Here is a 17,792-nt window from a genome sequence, read left to right as displayed (position 1 = left end):
AACCCTATGATGTTTGCTAAATGAGGACATTGAGAATCAAAGGAATTAAGAAACTTAGGGTCATAACAGCTGAAAAGCAGAAGAACCAAGATTCAAATAAAGTTTCACTCTCCTTCCAAAAATCTCTCATTGAACCATTTGTATTTGAATTCTTGGCACTAAAGATAAAATGTCATTGCCATACCTGTGACATGTTTAACAATTTAACTTTCAGGATCATCAGTATATGACAGGAAAAAACAAAAGTGAAAGATTATCAATATAGATTATTGTATCGGAGTAAAGAAGGTAAACGAAAAAGGAGCAAAGAGGAGATTATAGGTGTGGAGAATGTCAGACAACAAAGAAAGGAGGAGTCAAGGACTTTCCAAAGAAGGTAATAAAGCAATCTCAAGAAAGAAATAACTACAAAATCAGCAACAACAAAATAGTATCATGATAAGTTAATTATGTTAAAATTGATAGCAAATTATAAAAGAGGGAAGCAGTTAAACCAGGAAGAAACATATACAGTGTTTAGAAAAGGTATAACAACCTAAAAATACAGGCCTATAATGAAAATTCATCAGCTGTAATTGCTCTAGAGTTGTTATGGTAGCACTATAATTATAGTATATGTGCAAGTGGTCTGGGAAAAAATTAGAACAATCAAAATATTTATACTGTTCCATAAAGGAACAGGTATAACATTGCAGTAAGCAACACGGAATTGCCTATTATTACTGCTTTTGATTTTGGTTTAGTATATAGTCAGGGAAAATTACAAATCCTAAATTCAGTTTAATTTATGAGAAAAAAGCATCAAATATTTTATGATTTTGAGTAATGAAACATAACTGTCCTAAAATGCCTGCATTTTAATTTTTATTATGTACTTTATTCTTTTGTCTAGTTATAGGTAACGAAGGCACATCTTCATTAACAGATGTTGTAGAACAAGTTGCAAGGCAACAACAATCACAAGCTTCAGAAATAGAGAAAAACAAAAAGGTCCTGTTCCATTTGCAGGTAGCCTATTTTATAGTTTTTAAAATGTTTTTACTTCCTTCAAAAGTATGTTAAATTAGTGACAAGGAAGTTATTAAGAATATTTAATATTGGGAGTCAATATTAAATTTATTCTGTCTCAATTATTTTGTTCTCCTTAAGTAAAGTTCATATGAATATTTCAGTTTTATGGAACTGTTTACACTCCCAATATATAAAGATTCAACTATGTCATTTCAACTGTGTATAACCATATATAACCTCACATATGACAAATAATTATTTTACATTCACTTATTTGATAGTTTTTCCTAAAATGCTGAATTGAAGGAAGGTTAATTTTTAAGACAGTGTTTCTAAAGCTGTGACTTGTGATTTATTCATAGCAATTGAACATTTCAAGTAGCTTCCCTCTATGTTCCTTCTCTTTCATAATATATTCATAATCCCACTTCAGGATATTTGGGAGCCATGCATGGTCTTTGCAAGCAGCATAATTAGATATAACTATACCCTGTAAATATGACTAAACAAATGAAAATGAAAACCATATCTTTACTTGTGACTTGTAGGTTGTTATTAAATATATCAGAGAAGTGAACTGTCTAGTTTGAAAGGCCAAATTTGCCTCCTTCTAGCTCCATGATTGAATTTTTCTGTGCCCCTGTTTTCTAAGTTATAAAATGGAGATAATAGTAGGTACTGCCTATAAGGTTTTCATGAGGATTAAATGAGTTAATTTGTAAATAATGTAAGATATCCTTAGTGGGGTCTAGGTGGACAGTGTAGTGCCTGTTCTTGAAATTGGCTATAAGTGTCATAGGTTTATATGTTTAGGAAAAAACAGACTGTGTAGGGTTCTGTACTGTCTGTTTTTCTAGGCATGCAAAGTGGGTCTTGGAAAATACCCCTCCTGTATAAGGAGAGACTACTGTCCACCCGGAATTAGCATCAGATTCCACAAGTTAAATAGCTCAGTTCCACAAGATTGCTCCCACTTCATATGCTAATTACAAATCCCAGGCCACCCATACTTCTGATCAATTTGAAAATTTTTTAGAATGAGCCACAGAATTCAGGAAAGCACTTTACTTACTATTATTGATTTATTATGAAGCATACAACTCAGTAACAGTCAAATAGAAGCAATGCATAGAGAAAGTATGGGGGCATGCATAGAACTTCCATACCCTCTCTTGGCACACCACCCGCCCAGCCCTCAGTGCGTTCACAAGCTCAGAGCTCTCTGCACCCAACAATTTAAGGTTTTTTAATGGAGCTTTTATAACTTTGGGATGATTCATTATTAATTCAATCTCCAGTCTCTCTCTCATTTTAGGAGGCTGGGAAAACAGGACTAAAAGTTCCAGGCTTCTAATCAATGATTGGTCTTTCGGACAACCAGCCCTCATCCTGAAGCTATCTAGGATTTCACCAAGAGTTAACTCATTAAAACAAAAGATGCTCCTATCACTCATCACTTGGGAAGTTCCAAGGTGCTGTGGTGGATGTTTGTCCTCTCCAAATCTTATGTTGAAATTTGATCACCTGTGGAAGTGGGGCCTAAAGAAAGGTGTTTGGGTCATGAGGGCAGATTACTTATGAATAGATTAATGCCCTCCTTTGGGAGTCAGTTCTCACTCTTTTAATTCCCTTGAGAGCTGGTTGTTAAAAAAAACCTGGCAGCTCTCCCCCAGCCTGATTCCTCTCTTGCCATGTACTTGCTGCACATTGGTTTCTCCTCACCTTCTGCCATGAGTGGATTCCACCTGAGGCTTTCACCAGATGCAGATGCCCTATCTTAAACTTCCTGACCATCAGAATTGTGAGCCAAATCTTTTTTATTTAAACAGACTATACAGACTTAAGTATTCCTTTATAGCAACACAAAATGGACTAAAATACAAGAGTTTTAGGAGCTCTGTACTAAGAACCAGGAACAAAGATAAAAATATCTTTGTATGATACCACACTACCTGATTTAATATTTATTATACAGAGTAGTAATCAAGATAATGTGATATAATGTCAGGCTAGACATATAGATCCATGGCATTAAATAAAGTGTCCAGAAATATTCCAACACATATCCACTGATTTTGAAGAAGTACCAAGGCAATCCATTGGAGAAAGATAACCTTTTCACCAGATAGTGGAGGAAAAATGAGATATCTTCATGCAAAGAGAAAGGAAGGAAGGAAGGAAGGGAGGGAGGGAGGAGAAAGAAAGAAATCTCTCAAATTTCACTTCATGCCATATACAGAAATTAACTCAAAATGAACCACAGGCCTCAATGTAAGAATTAAAATTACAGAATATTTAGGAGAAAACATACAAGACTTAGTGCAATTAGGTTTAGCAATAATTTATCTAATAGGACACAAAAATTGGTTGAATTTCACTGAAAAAAAAAATTGGGGGCCAGGTTTGAACCCAGCACCTCTAGTATGTGGAGCTGGCACCCCACTCCTTGAACCACAGGCACCACCCATGAAAAAATTTTTTTAATTTGCACCTCAAAATATACTGTTAGGAAAACAAAAGTGAGATATCTTTTTAAGACCTTTTAGGCATTTGGGTTGTCACAGACTGGGAGAAAATGTTTGAAAACACATCTGGCAATGTACTTAAATTTGTATTATATATGCACAACCCATTAGAATGGCTAAATCTAAACAGATTGATCATATATACCAGATTGATATAGTAGATCCCTCTAACTAGAACTCCTAGTTAAATGGAATGTAAAATGACAACAACCAATTAGGAAAACTATTTCTTATTTCTTAAAAAGTTAAACCTGTCCCTATCATATAACCAAGCCATTTAACTGCTAAATATTTATTCAAGAGAAATAAACATATAGGTCCACTGCAAAACTAGAAATAACCTAAATGCCCATCAGTTAGATGAATCTAGAGAAAAAAGTATGATATACCCATATAAGGAATATTACTCAGCAATTAAAAGTGAAGAACTATTGATATATACATCAACATGGATGAATCTCAAAATAATTATGCTGACTGAAAGAAGAGAAACTTAACACTATCTTAAATGATACTATTTATATAAAATTATTGAAAATTAGTGATAGAAAGCAGAGCAGTGGTTGCCTAGGAATTTAGAGGGTAGGCAGGGGAGTACAAAGCATTAGGAGGAAGCTTTTTGGACAATGGACATGTTTATTGCCTTAATTTTGGTAATAATTTCATGAGCATCTAAGTGCCCAAATTTATCAAATTGAAAAGTTTAAATATGTGAAGTTTACATCAATTTTTCCTCAATAAAGCTGTAAACAATAAAAGGAGAGAAAGAAGAAGGGAGAGAGAAAAGGAGAAGAGGGAGAGAGAAAAGGAGAAGAGGAAGAGAAAGGAGGAGGAGTTGTGGGGGGAGGAGGAGAAAATAACATAATTCTAGTGTAAGGGTAGAAATGGATTAAAGGAGAAAGGTACTAAAGCCAATAAGAAAGGTTGACAGTTAATTTCATTTGTCCAGGAAAGACAAGAGGCCATGACCAAATTGGTGGAAATGTCATCAGTAGAATTGATAGCCTGCTGTATCTGGCAGGGTATGTGTCCCTTTCCTGACCATTCCTGTACATCACTCATTCGCTCTTTTAATAAGTATTTATTGAGCAGCTACTTTGTGCCAGTTCCTGTTTTAAGCACTGGGAAGATGGTGGTATAGAAGACAGACAAGGTTCCTGTAGCCACTTTGGGAGCTTGGGGTCTGGGTAAAGTAATACAATGGAAAAAAACATTGGAGGATCTTCAGCAGGGAAATAACATGGTATGATTTATGTTTTGAAAAGATTCTTCTGCTTGATATGAGAAGCCTAGTTGGGGGACTGGATGAAAACAGGGAGACAAAGAAGTTAAATTATGCTACAAAAATTGGACAGAAGTGAATTGGGAGTTTTTTTCTAGAGGCCTAGCCCTCAGATTTGCTGGGAAATAGGTGGTGGGGGTTAAGGGCAAGGGAGGAATCAAGAATAACTTCTAGACCTTTGGATATCCAGACAGAAAGCAGATACCCAAATTTTATTAAAACCGGAAAGACTAGAGAGGAATATGTTTGGTGTATGTTTTTTCCTAAATAATGATTTGAGATGTCTTTTAGATATCCAAATTGAAATGTCAAATGGGTATTTGAAATATCAGAGCTGAAGATAAAAACTGGGGTTCATCAGCAAGTTATCTTTTTCAGTGAACTCACCTCTCTTGTCTCTGCAAGGAAAAGGATAGAGGGTTTTGCCTTTCTAAAACAGTGCCTTTCTCCCAACATTATAAATTACTTATTTAAAGACAATGGCCATACTAGGAAAAAAAGAGGATGGCAGATGACCTGCAGAGTTATTTCGGTTGGAGGATCTATAGAATTTGAGGAACAGTTAAATATAGATATAAAGAGAAGGGAAGAAGTAATGGCTTAGGAATATAGGAATGTGGTAATTAAAATTTTTGGTCTCTATTTTTCATCCCTCTGTATATCCACACCATTTTCCATATCATTAGAATGCTCAGTGCTCTCCCATAATGGTGGCCACACTTCCCCTTGATGCTGAGTTTGATCATGTGACTAACTTGGATATTAGCAGATGTGATTCAAGTAAAAGCTTTAAAAAGCTTTTACATAATGGAACTTCCACTCTTCTGCTTCTGCTTATTAGCATGAGAAGGACATGACTGGGGTGGCCCACTGGAAGAAGAGGTATGCATAAAGCAAAGCCAAGAAACCCTTGTCAGCCCAGTAAAAGCCAACCTATATCATCTTACAACCAGCTAACCCCCCCAGCACTTGAGCAGCAGAACCACCTAGCCAGCCCCACCTGTTTCCAGTCATGTCAGCAATAAATACTTATTGTTGTTCTATGCCACTGAGGTGTCGTGGTTCTAGCTGGGTGTAGAACTCACAGCCACTTACATTCAGTGAATCATCAGCAGAGTTCAAGCTGTGAATGTAAATGAAATTACTCAAGGTGTATAAATACAATGAAAAGAGGAAATTGTGATGATTGAACTCTGAGGCAAACTTGTATTCAAAAGAACACCTGAGATTAAGAAGGAATGTTTGGAGATATCTAAGGAGAACCAGAACAGAGTAGGGTGGTATGGAAACAAGGTTTTAACAAGGAGGCATTGGTTAGCAATGCCAAATGCCCCAGAGAGGCAAACCAGTTATCTTTATATTCATTTTACAAATGAAGAAACTGAAGTTTGGGTGGAGTAGTTAAGTTTGTTATGCACAATCATACAAGCTAGTAAGTAGCAGTAAAGGCATGAGAACCTGGATTTTTTTATTCTTAACTCAGGGCTCCATTATTTTTATCATATTGTCTTGAGTTTGTACTTCTGATGTCCATAAATATTAAAATGATTATCATATATATAAACAATACTAAGATAAAATGATATGATTTTAATTTTCAGGATTATATGAACATTAAAAAATAAGAAAAATATAACTGAGATTTTTCTGAGATTATAAAATAATTGTGTTACTTTAGTGTGTTTTCTTCTGTAATAAATCAGTTTTTAATGGATAAATATATATTTTTATGTTAAGTGATTTTTCTACACGCATTATGGATCAAAATAATGACTTTCCTTTTATGTTTAATATCATGAATTAATAATGATAATGTTAAACTGTATTACAGAATGAACTCCATGAGCTTGAAAAACAAATAGTAGTTGTCTCTGCAGAAACCAAAGAAACAGAAAGACAGATTGATCAGCAAGATGCTACCATAGAGAATATCAAACTTCAGTGCAATATGCTGGAAACGCAAATCAAATCCTTACATTCAGAAAATGTAAAGCTTAAATTTGACATAGAAATGGCCCAAGAGGATTTTGAGGGACACATGATAAAATATAATGCATATTATGTAAAAATAAAAGCACATAAAGATAGTATGAAGGAGGTAGAAAGCAAATGGCCATTTATGACTGAACTCCATGAAAAACAAGATCTCGTTAAAAAACTAAAAACAATGAAAGAAGAACTCATGCAAGATCTCCAAAATCCAGGAGGAAACCGAATAACACAAGTACAGGTTTGCATTATTACTGAGCAAAACTTTTTCTATTATTCATTTTTTGAAAGTTCATATACTAAATGATAAGTTAATCATTAAGTTAATAAAAAATACTATTCTACATTCAGAAACTAACAAGTATTAAAACTTAGGTAAGCTGTTATAGAACATGTGTTCTATAACAACTATATCAAGTGTGCAAATGCATTAATGAACACCCACAAATCCTTTGTGGATTTATGACAATATATGGCCAAACAAAATCACAGTGAACAGTTAATCAATTGGTTGCAGAAAGTATAATTCCCAAGTGTTGAAGCCTCGGATCCAAATCCAGCTATGCATCTAGACCAATTCACATCAATTTAGTATGCTTAATGCTGCTAATGAAAACAATATGAATTAATAATTGCACCTTAAGCATATTTTTATTTCTCTTACTGTTTTTTTCAAGACATTAGAAGACACAGACTTAAAATATAGATCATTTCTTGCTAGAGAATTAAAAAATATCCTTTACACTATTGTTGGACAATTGATACCACGACTGTCATTTTCCTTTATACCTTATTTTCATTTAGTTTTTAGTTATATGTTTATATGTTTTCAATAGTTTAGTTATATGTTTTCGATTCTAAGGTATTTTGTTTGAATAATAGCTCTTTATTTTGCACACATATAGAAGTCATATTCTAATCCTATTTATCAAAGTTAAATTTTGATTTGTCTAGTTTTCTTAAATTATAGAAAGACTAAAAATCTTGGACTTATATTGACTATGTCTTTTTTATTTGTATATTTTAAATTTTATAAATATACAGGAAGACATTACAAAGTTAAAGGATAAAATTATAGCTATAAAAGAAATTATCAATGAAAAAACTTGTTTTCTTGAGGAAGAAAAAAAGACACATGAAAAACTCAGAAAAGAAATAGAGGTAACTCTTAATTATATATATTTCAGTGTTTTATGGGACCATTTTAAAAATTTATAATAATATTTTCATAGTTTACTCTCAACTCAAAACAGATGAAGAGCCAAATGTTGTGATGGGCACCTGTAGTCCTTTGGGAAGCTAGAGCAGGAGGATCTCTTGAACCTAAGAGTGCTAGGTTGCTGTGAACTAGGCTGACACCATGGAACTCTAGCCTGGGCACCAAAGTGTGACTCTGTCTCAAAATAAATGAATAAATAACAAAATAAAAGTGATATAAGGATTTTAATATAAATAAAAGCAGATGGATTTTGTTTCCACTGGACTCATAAAACAAGAAATGTTAAAGAAAAATAAATGTTAAAGCTTAAAGAAAATGGTGTTGAGAAAGATTAAAACATGAAAAATATGGGTAAATAAATATTTTTCTTTTTATGAATTATTTAAAATTCAATTAATACTTTAAAATAAAAACAATAGCTTGTCACAGTGGCTCACAACTATAATCCTAGCACTCTGGGAGGCCAAAGTGGGTGAATTGCCTGAGCTTATGAGTTGGAGACCAACCAGAGCTAGAGTGAGACCCCATCTCTAAAAATAGCTGGGCATTGTGGCAGGTGCCTGTAGTCCTATCTACTCGGGAGGCTGAGGCAGGAGAATCACTTGAGCCCAAGAGTTTGAGGTTGCTGTGAGCTATGACACCAAGGCACTCTACTAAGGGCTACAAAGTGACTCTCTCAAAAAACAATCAAACAAAGTATTTTGAGTTTTATAATATACATACAATAAGATATATCTCAATAATAGCTTTTTATTATAAAGTTCCAACATTTTCATGAACTGGTATGATATATGTATTAATTGAAGCTAGATTGTGAGAAGTTAAGGGTACTTACTGAAATTCCCTAAACAGCTTTTTTAAAGAAAGAAAAAACATAGGTATATAGTATAATTAGAAAGAAGAAAGTGCAGGGAAAACTCTTGAAGAAATCTGCCTGGGCGAATATTTTATTAGGAAGACCCCCCGGGGCAATTGAAGCAGCATCAAAAATACACTACTGGGACCCGATCAAACTAAAAAGCTTCTGCACAGCCAAGAACACAGTAAGTAAAGCAAGCAGACAGCCCTCAGAATGGGAGAAGATATTTGCAGGTTATGTCTCCAACAAAGGTATAATCACCAGAATCCACAGAGAACTCAAACGCATTAGCAAGAAAAGAACAAGTGATCCCATCTCAGGCTGGGCAAGGGTCTTGAAGAGAAACTTCTCTGAAGAAGACAGGCGTGCAACCTACAGACATATGAAAAAATGTTCATCATCCTTAATCATCAGAGAAATGCAAATCAAAACTACTTTGAGATATCATCTAACTCCAGTAAGATTAGCCCATATCACCAGAGATGTTGGCGTGGATGTGGAGAAAAGGGAACACTTCTACACTGCTGGTGGGAATGCAAAATAATACGCTACTTTTGGAAAGATGTTTGGAGAATACTTAGAGATCTAAAAATAGACCTGCCATTCAATCCTACAATTCCTCTACTAGGTTTATACCCAGAAGACCAAAAATCACATTATAACAAAGATATTTGTACTAGAATATTTGTTGCAGCCCAATTCATAATTGCTAAGTCATGGAAAAAGCCCAAGTGCTCATCGATCCACAAAAGGATTAATAAATTGTGGTATATATACGCTATGGAATATTATGCAGCCTTAAAGAAAGATGGAGACTTTACCTCTTTCATGTTTACATGGATGGAGCTAGAATATATTCTTCTTAGTAAAGTATCTCAAGAATGGAAGAAAAAGTATCCAATGTACTCAGCCCTGCTATGAAACTAATTTATAGCTTTCATAGGAAACCTATAACCCAATTATAACCTAAGAATATGGGGAAGGGGGGAGGGAGGGGTGGGGAGGGAGGAGGATGGGCGGAGGGAGGGTGATTGGTGGGACCACACCTACGGTGCATCTTACAAGGATACATGTGAAACTTAATAAATGTAGAATGTAAATGTCTCAACATAATAACTAAGAAAATGCCAGGAAGGCTATGTTAAGTAGTGTGATGAAAATATGTCAACTTGTATATAAAACAAGTGTATGGTGCCCCATGATTGCATTAATGTACACAGCTATGATTTAATAATAAATTTTAAAAAAAGAAAGATGAAGAAATCCAATGGAAAAATAAAAATAATACAAAAGAAGACATAAAAGGAGAAAGAAAGGAAAAAGACAAAAGGGACTAATAAAAGACCAATATGATAGACTGAAACCACAAAATATCAATAGTTATATAAAATGTAAATGAACTAAACATTCCAATGAAAATAGAGAAATTACCAGAAAAATCCGGGTGCAGTGGCTCATACCTCATAATCCCAGAACTGTGGAATGCTGAAGAGGGAGAATTGTTTGAGCTCAGGAGTTCGAGACTTGTCTGAGTGAGAATGAGATCCCCAACTCATGAAAAACTAAAACAACTAAAAAAACCTAGCCAGGCATGCAGCAAGTGCCTGTAATCCTAGCACTCTGAGAGGCCCACAGCTGGAGTCTAAGGTTGCAAAGAGTTGTGACACCATTGAATTCTGCTCAGGGCAGAGGGTGGGACTCTGACTCAACAACAACCAAAAAAAAAAGGAATTAAAAAAATAAACATTTAAAAAAAAATCAGGGTGCCTATTAACCTCTTCACAAGAGATGCACTTTTAATTTAAAGGCACAAATATGTTGAAAGTACAAAGATGGGATAAACTATGAGGACACAAATCTTAAAAAACCTGGTGTGGCTATGTTAATATCAAATTGGTTTTAAGATGTAGAGTACTAAGCAATTTAAAGAGGAAAGTCAGTTCACCATGAAGGAATAACAATTCTGTATGTATATTTACCTAATAATAAAGCTTCAAAATGCCTTAGCAAAAACTAACAGAACTAAAAAGAAGAGATAAATCTGGGTGGCGCCTGTGGCTCAGTGAGTAGGGCGCCGGCCCCATATGCCGAGGGTGGCGGGTTCAAACCCAGTCCGGGCCAAACTGCAACAAAAAAATAGCCGGGCATTGTGGCGGGTGCCTGTAGTCCCAGCTGCTCTGGAGACTGAGGCAAGAAAATCGCATAAGCTCAAGAGTTAGAGGTTGCTGTGAGCCGTGTGACGCCACGCACTCTACCCAAGGGCGGTATAGTGAGACTCTGTCTCTACAAAAAGAAAAAAAAAAAGAAGAGATAAATCTACAATTATATCAGAGATCTTAACTTTTTTTCAAGTACTTGCTAGAATAATACAAAAAAATGAGTGAACATGTAGAAGATGTGAATAACTTTTCTACCAACTCCAACTAACTATGGATTGTACTTTATTTTCAAGTGCACAAGGAATATTCAACAAGATAGACAACATAGTAGATGATAAATTTCAAGGAAATTGAAATTCTTTTATCATAATAGAATTAAATTAGAAATCAACAACCATGAAATAGCTAGAAAATATATTAACATTTGGAAATTGAGCATTATAATTCTAAAAACCTGTGTGTCAAAGAAGAAATCACATGCAAAATAAGAAAGTATTTGAAATTGAATGATAATGAAAACAGAACATATGGAAAATTATGAGGTATAGCTAAAGCAGTGTTCAGAGGAAAATTCACTGAATATAGGTTTCAATGCCTATATTAGCAAACAGTAAAATATTTGAAAACAAGCATCTAACCTTCCCCCAGAAAGGATTATAAAATAAGATAAATTCAGCCAAAAGTAAATGGAAAAAATTAAATCATACAGAGAAGAAATCAATGAAATAGAAATCAGAAAAACAAATGGGAAAATAACAACAAATCCAAAAGTTGAAAAGACTAATAAAGCTGACAGATTCATAGCAATAGTGATCAAGAAAAGAGAGAGAGAGTGGGAACATTACCTCAGGTGGTATAGATTAAGAAGTATGATAAAGGCCTATTATGAACAACTTTATGTCAACAAATTTGATACCATAGAGGAAACAAACAGATTGCTTGAAAAAGACATATACCTTAATACAGGAAGAAATTGCATGTTTAGGCCTATGATCCATTTTAAATTAAGCTTATGAATGATATGAGATGAGAATAAGTTAAATTGAATTTATTACAATTAAAAGCTTCCCCATAAGAAAAATTCCGGACCAACACATTTTCACTTGTGAATTCTGATACGTTTAAGGAAGAAATAATACCCAACCTATATAAATCTTCAGTATACAGAAAAGGGAACTCTTTTCCTTTCAAAAGGCCACATAACCCTGATATAAAAAAAGATACATTTATCAGAAAAGAAATTAGAGACCAATTGCCTCTCATGAACATAGATGTAGAAGTCCTTAACAAAATATTTGCAAATTGAATTTAGTAATATACAAAAAGTCTGACACATTCAAACCAAGCAAGTATTATCCCAGGAATAATAAAAATATTTGAAATGCAAAGTTTGTTAAACTTTTAAAAATCCAACCTATAACTCATTATAGGAGCAAACGACAGAAGTAAAAAAGATATACCCTTGATAGTTTTAGAAGCAGGATTGGACAAAATTGAGCACCTTCAGCAAATTTGTTGAGTAACAAATCTCAACAAATTAAGAATAAAGGAATTTTTTTCAACTTGATAAAGGGCATCTGTAAAAAACTTACAGCTAACAACATCATATTTACTGGTGAAATGTTGTATGCTTTCTCCCCTAAGATGGAGAACCAGACAAAGATATCTGATTTCGCCTCCTACATACAGCATTCTTCTTATTCTTTTTTTTTTTTTTTTTGAGACAGAGTTTCACTATGTTGCCCTCAGTAGAGTGCTGTGGCATATAGCATTGTTATAAGAAAAGAAAAAAATATATAAGGCATAAAGATTGGAAAGAACGAAGTAAAATTGTCATTCATAGATAGCTTAATTGTTTATGTAGAAGCAGCCTGAAGAGTTTACACAAAGACTAATTAGAACTAGTAAGTGAATTTACTAAGTTCATAGTATAAAAAGTCAAAATATAAAAGTCAATTATATTTTTAAGTAGTTTCTATGTAGTAGTAATAAACAACCAAAAAGTGAAATGAATAAAATAAAACTTTTTTCATTAACCCCGAAGAACATAAAATACTTGCTAATTAATTTTATGAATAAATGTATACAACTTCTACATTAAAAATATTGCAGAGAAATTAAAGACTGCTAAATAAATGGAGAGATATACTATGTTTATAGTTTATAAAACATAATTTTAAAATTTCAACTTTCTCCCAAAATGATTTATGGTTCAACACGGTTCCATAAAAACACTGTTGAGTATTTTTTTTTTAGAAATTCGCAAGATGATTCTAAAATTTATATGATGAAAATGCAGACGATCTAGTAAAGCCAAAACAATCTTGGGAAAGAAAAATAAAGTTGTAGGACTTATCCTACCTGATATTAAGATTTATTAGCTGTGGCTATCAAGAAAGTATAGTATTGATAAAAGAATAAATGGACCAATGAAATAGAGTTCAGAAATTAATCATATTTTGTCAATTTGACAAAGTTGTCAAGGAAATTCAATGAAGAAGGGAAAGTCTTATCAATAACTTCTGCTGAAATAATTGTATATCTATAAGGAAAAAATTAATCTCTATGTCTACCTCACAACATACACAAAATTTCATTTGAAATGGAGCATAGATCTAAATGTAAAAGCCAAAACTATAAAGCTTGTAGAAGAAGCTGTAAGAGAGTATCTTTATTATGTTGGATTAAGAAAGATTTCTTAGGATACAAAATACATTAACTATAGGGGAAGAATTTTGATATATTAGACTTAAAACTTTGAAACAAACTTCTTTTCTTCCAAAGAGACCTCTAAGAAAATGAAAAAGCAAGCGTTCTAACTTTGGGAGCCTGGGGCAGGAAGATTGCTTGAGGCCAGTCTTGTGTGACAGCAAGATCCCATCTGTACAAAAAAAAAAAAAAATAGCCAGGCATGCTGGTGTGCTTCTGTAGTCCCAGCTACCCAGGAGGCTGAGCTAAGAGGATCACTGGAGTTCAGGAGTTTGAAGTTGCAGTGAGCTATGATTGTGCCATTGCACTCTAGCCTGGACAACAGAGTGAGACTTTTTCTCAAAAACAACAAAAAACAAAAAAGCAAAGATCACCGTAGGAGTAAAAATATTTGCAACATACACATACACAACTTTCACCTAGGACTTATATATAAAGAATTACTGTTACCACTCAAAAATATAAAAGACATAGAGCCATTTTTAAAATGGGCACAAGATTTGAACAAAAATTTTACAAAAGAAGATACAAGATGACTGATAAGCACATGAAAAGTGCTCAACACTCTTAACACCAAAGAAATGCAGACTAAAACCACAATGAGATGCTATCTACACCCTTTAATCTTAGAAGGGTTAAAGCTTCCTTGAATGATAACAATGAACGTTGAACAACTAGAAAGATCTTGCATTGCTGGGGAAATTACAAAATGGTGCAACTGTTTTGGAAACTGGTTTGGCAGTTTCTTAAAAAGTTAGCATAGGCTCGGTGCCTGTGGCTCAAAAAAAAAACAAAAAGTTAGCATATACATACCCTATGTCTCAACAATTCCTCTCACTCATAGGCATTTGCTCAAGAAAATTGAACATGTATTTTTTTATGCTTTAAAAACTTATGAATTCTCATAGCAACTTTATCCTTAATAGCCTCAAAAGCGAAACATCCCAAATGTACCTGAAAGGGAGAATGGATGAACAAATTGTGGTATATTTATAAAATGTAATATTACATATACTATACATGAATAGGTAACTTTTTCAGCCTTATTATTCTATCATTTTATTAGTTCATTTAAATGTAGGCATATTACTATATTGAGATACCATTTTACATCTACAAGGATGGCCATAACCCCCCCCCCCCACAATGAGTATTTTCAAAGCTGTGAAGAAACTGGAACCCTCATACATTTCTTGTAAAATAGTGCAGTCATTTTGGAAACTGGCTGGCAATTCCTAAACAGTTATATACAGACGTACTATATGACCCAGTAATTCCATTCCTAGGTATATGCCAATGATAAGTGAAAACATATACCCACATGAAAACTTGCACATCATATTGATGGCAGTGTTATTCATAACAGCCAAAAAATGGAATTAATTCAAATGTCCATTGAATGGATAAATAAAACATGGTAAATCACACAATGGGCTGTTACTATTTTGCAATAAAAAGGAATAAAGTTCTGATACATGCTACACTGTGGATGACCCTTAAAAAACATTATCCTAAGTAAAAGAAGCAAGTCACAAAAGACTATGATTTCATTTCTATGCAATGTCCAGAATAGGCAAATGTATGTAAGGAGAAAACAGATTAGTGGTTTTCTACTGCTAAGGGGTGGTGGATTATAGAGTGACTGCGAATGGGTAGTGGATGATGCAAATGTTTTAAAATAGTTCATGATCATGATTGCACAATTTTGTGAGTGTGCTAAAACACTTGAGTTGTACACTTTAAAAGATGGATTTATGTGAATCCATCTCAATAAACTTGTCGTGAATGTTAATTAAATCTCAAATAAAGTTTTTTTTTTGTTTTTTTTTTTTTGCAGTTTTTGGCTGGGGCTGGGTTTGAACCTGCCCCGTCTGGCATATGGGGCCTGTGCTCTAAAACAATGGAGTGTTCTATGCATAGAAAACATTAAACATCAGAAATTTTGACTTACTTTCCCAGGGCCTGACCCCAGGATCCTTATACCTTCTGTGGTACTTCATTCCCATCATCTGGCTCAGCATGAGTAGTGATTTACTTACTGGTAGAGAAATGCACTGCATACTCTCCTAGATCTTTTAGATATGTAGATCTGTATTTCAGCGAACCACTGGATACAGGAAATGGGAAATGAAAAACTGATGTTAAAAGAAAAACTTTAAGCAAATTTAATAAAGCTTAACTGAACAAAGAAGGATTTGAGAATCAGGCAGCCCTCAGAAACAGGAGAGGTTCAGAGACCTCTGCTTTACAACATGGGCAGGCAGCCTTTGTGGACAGCATTGCTTTTTTTGAAGGGATCTGATCAATTAGAGGCCTGTGATTGTTTGAAATTTAGCTGCTTTCTGTGATTGGATGATACAGTTATCTGTTGTAAAAGTATATTGTAAAAGTATAGGTTTTCAGTTAGTTTAAATACTAGGTTAAGTTGCAGTTCCTTACATAGGGACTCAAAGCACAGAGTCCATCAGGCCAAGTTTAGTTTAACACTGTAACTGCTCTGACATGTAGAATGTACTCCATCATGGACTCTTCACTTGGGTTCAAATGCCAAACACCATCACTTGATATCTATGAAAACTTGGTCAAATTACTTAAACTCTTGCATCTTTGGTTTTCTTACACAAAAATTAGAATAATAATACCTATATCATAAAGTGTTTTGAGAATTTAATTATATGAGAAAGCTTTCAGCACAGTATCTAACACGTAATAAGTGTTGAATAAATAATTATCATACGATTACTGTTTATTTTTATTATCACTGTTATTTACTGTGAGTAGTTTCTAATTAAGTGCTTTCCTTTCTAGAATAGTCAAAACTTTCTTTATGGCTGTTTACTATTTGTATTTCACAAGCTCTACTGATGAATGCTCCTTTTTTAATAGGTTCAACATAAGAGATATGATGCGATTCTTAAGCGTTTGCATTGTCAACTGAACAAGCTTCAGTCAAACAGAAGACAATGGCAATGGAACATTCACCAACTGGAAAAAACTGCAGCTGAACTAAGAAAATGTATTGGAATGCAGGAATAACATGTCATAGGGTAGTGTGGAACATACACCATGCCAACAGAAATTATGGGACAGAAGGTTGAGAAACTCTTTTGAGTTCTTAATAACAAACTTCCACTACACATATCAGAGGCCTGTCATCCATTTGGTAAAGTGCCTTCCAACCCTACTCTTGATAGCTCTAGATAGAGAAAGGAAGGCTTACAGGTGGCTAATGGAAGAGTCTACGAATATTTTGAGAATGTTAAGATGTATTATGCTCATGAAAGTGTGTTTATAACTTTGCTTCACTACAATTCACTTCATATTCACAAGTGAATATGCTTCACTTCATATTCACTACCCTATGAAGTAAAACTTTAGAAGAAAAGAAATACTTGAATTTTCAATGATTTAAATTAAGATAATTTTAAAATGGTGTCTGTTTCAAACTTTTTATTGTAATTTGTTTTTTTTATAACTGCCTTCACAGTAGCCCATAAATACTGATATTTACAATAATGTTTTTATACGTTCAATGCTTCAGATATTCTACTCAGAAAGCAAAAATCATTTTTCTTTGTTATTAAATGACATGTTTTAAAGTGTTGCAATGCATAAAATTTTTCATTTGCTTTTCTGTCTATAAATTCTTTTTTTGCCTATTGTGATTAAATTAAAGTCATATTATGTAAGGTAAACTCCGAAGAGTTTTAATTATTATAGACTGACATGTATTTTTTTCTCATTGGAGAGTAAATGCTATGTCCATGGCAATGAATCAAATATTTCTTGTCCTTTTCTAGGTAAAGTACCTCCTTTCATGGTTCCATTGAGTTAGAAACAAAACAAGATATTAATTATTGGAGATATGGTTTTTAAAGAGTCACTTACAGGATTAAGTGATTTCAAACAAACAATATCAAAAAGATATTTCAAATCCATTTTCTTCTCCCCTTTCTATATCCATGAGATTTGTTTAAGAGTGTAGCTGATATAAAACCCGATATTTATAATCTTATTATATCTAACATTAATAGTTTTA

The 17,792-nt window shown here is 33.7% G+C and overlaps 1 protein-coding gene across 1 annotated transcript; it reads left to right on the top strand.

Moving 5' to 3' along the window:
- The first annotated feature begins 330 nt into the window (after positions 1-330).
- CCDC122 (coiled-coil domain containing 122) lies at positions 331-17,352 on the top strand. Its single transcript, XM_053563882.1, has 5 exons — positions 331-376; positions 899-1,008; positions 6,650-7,048; positions 7,852-7,968; positions 16,640-17,352. The coding sequence occupies exons 1-5, from the start codon at positions 331-333 to the stop codon at positions 16,787-16,789; spliced, it is 822 nt and encodes a 273-aa protein (XP_053419857.1). The 3' UTR covers positions 16,790-17,352.
- The last annotated feature ends 440 nt before the right edge of the window (positions 17,353-17,792 follow it).

Source organism: Nycticebus coucang, chromosome 15, assembly GCF_027406575.1.
Source record: "Nycticebus coucang isolate mNycCou1 chromosome 15, mNycCou1.pri, whole genome shotgun sequence".
In the NCBI taxonomy this organism is placed as follows: Eukaryota; Metazoa; Chordata; class Mammalia; order Primates; family Lorisidae; genus Nycticebus; species Nycticebus coucang.
The sequence above is the reverse complement of the archived record's forward strand: the minus strand, read 5'-3'. Positions and strand labels throughout refer to the sequence as shown.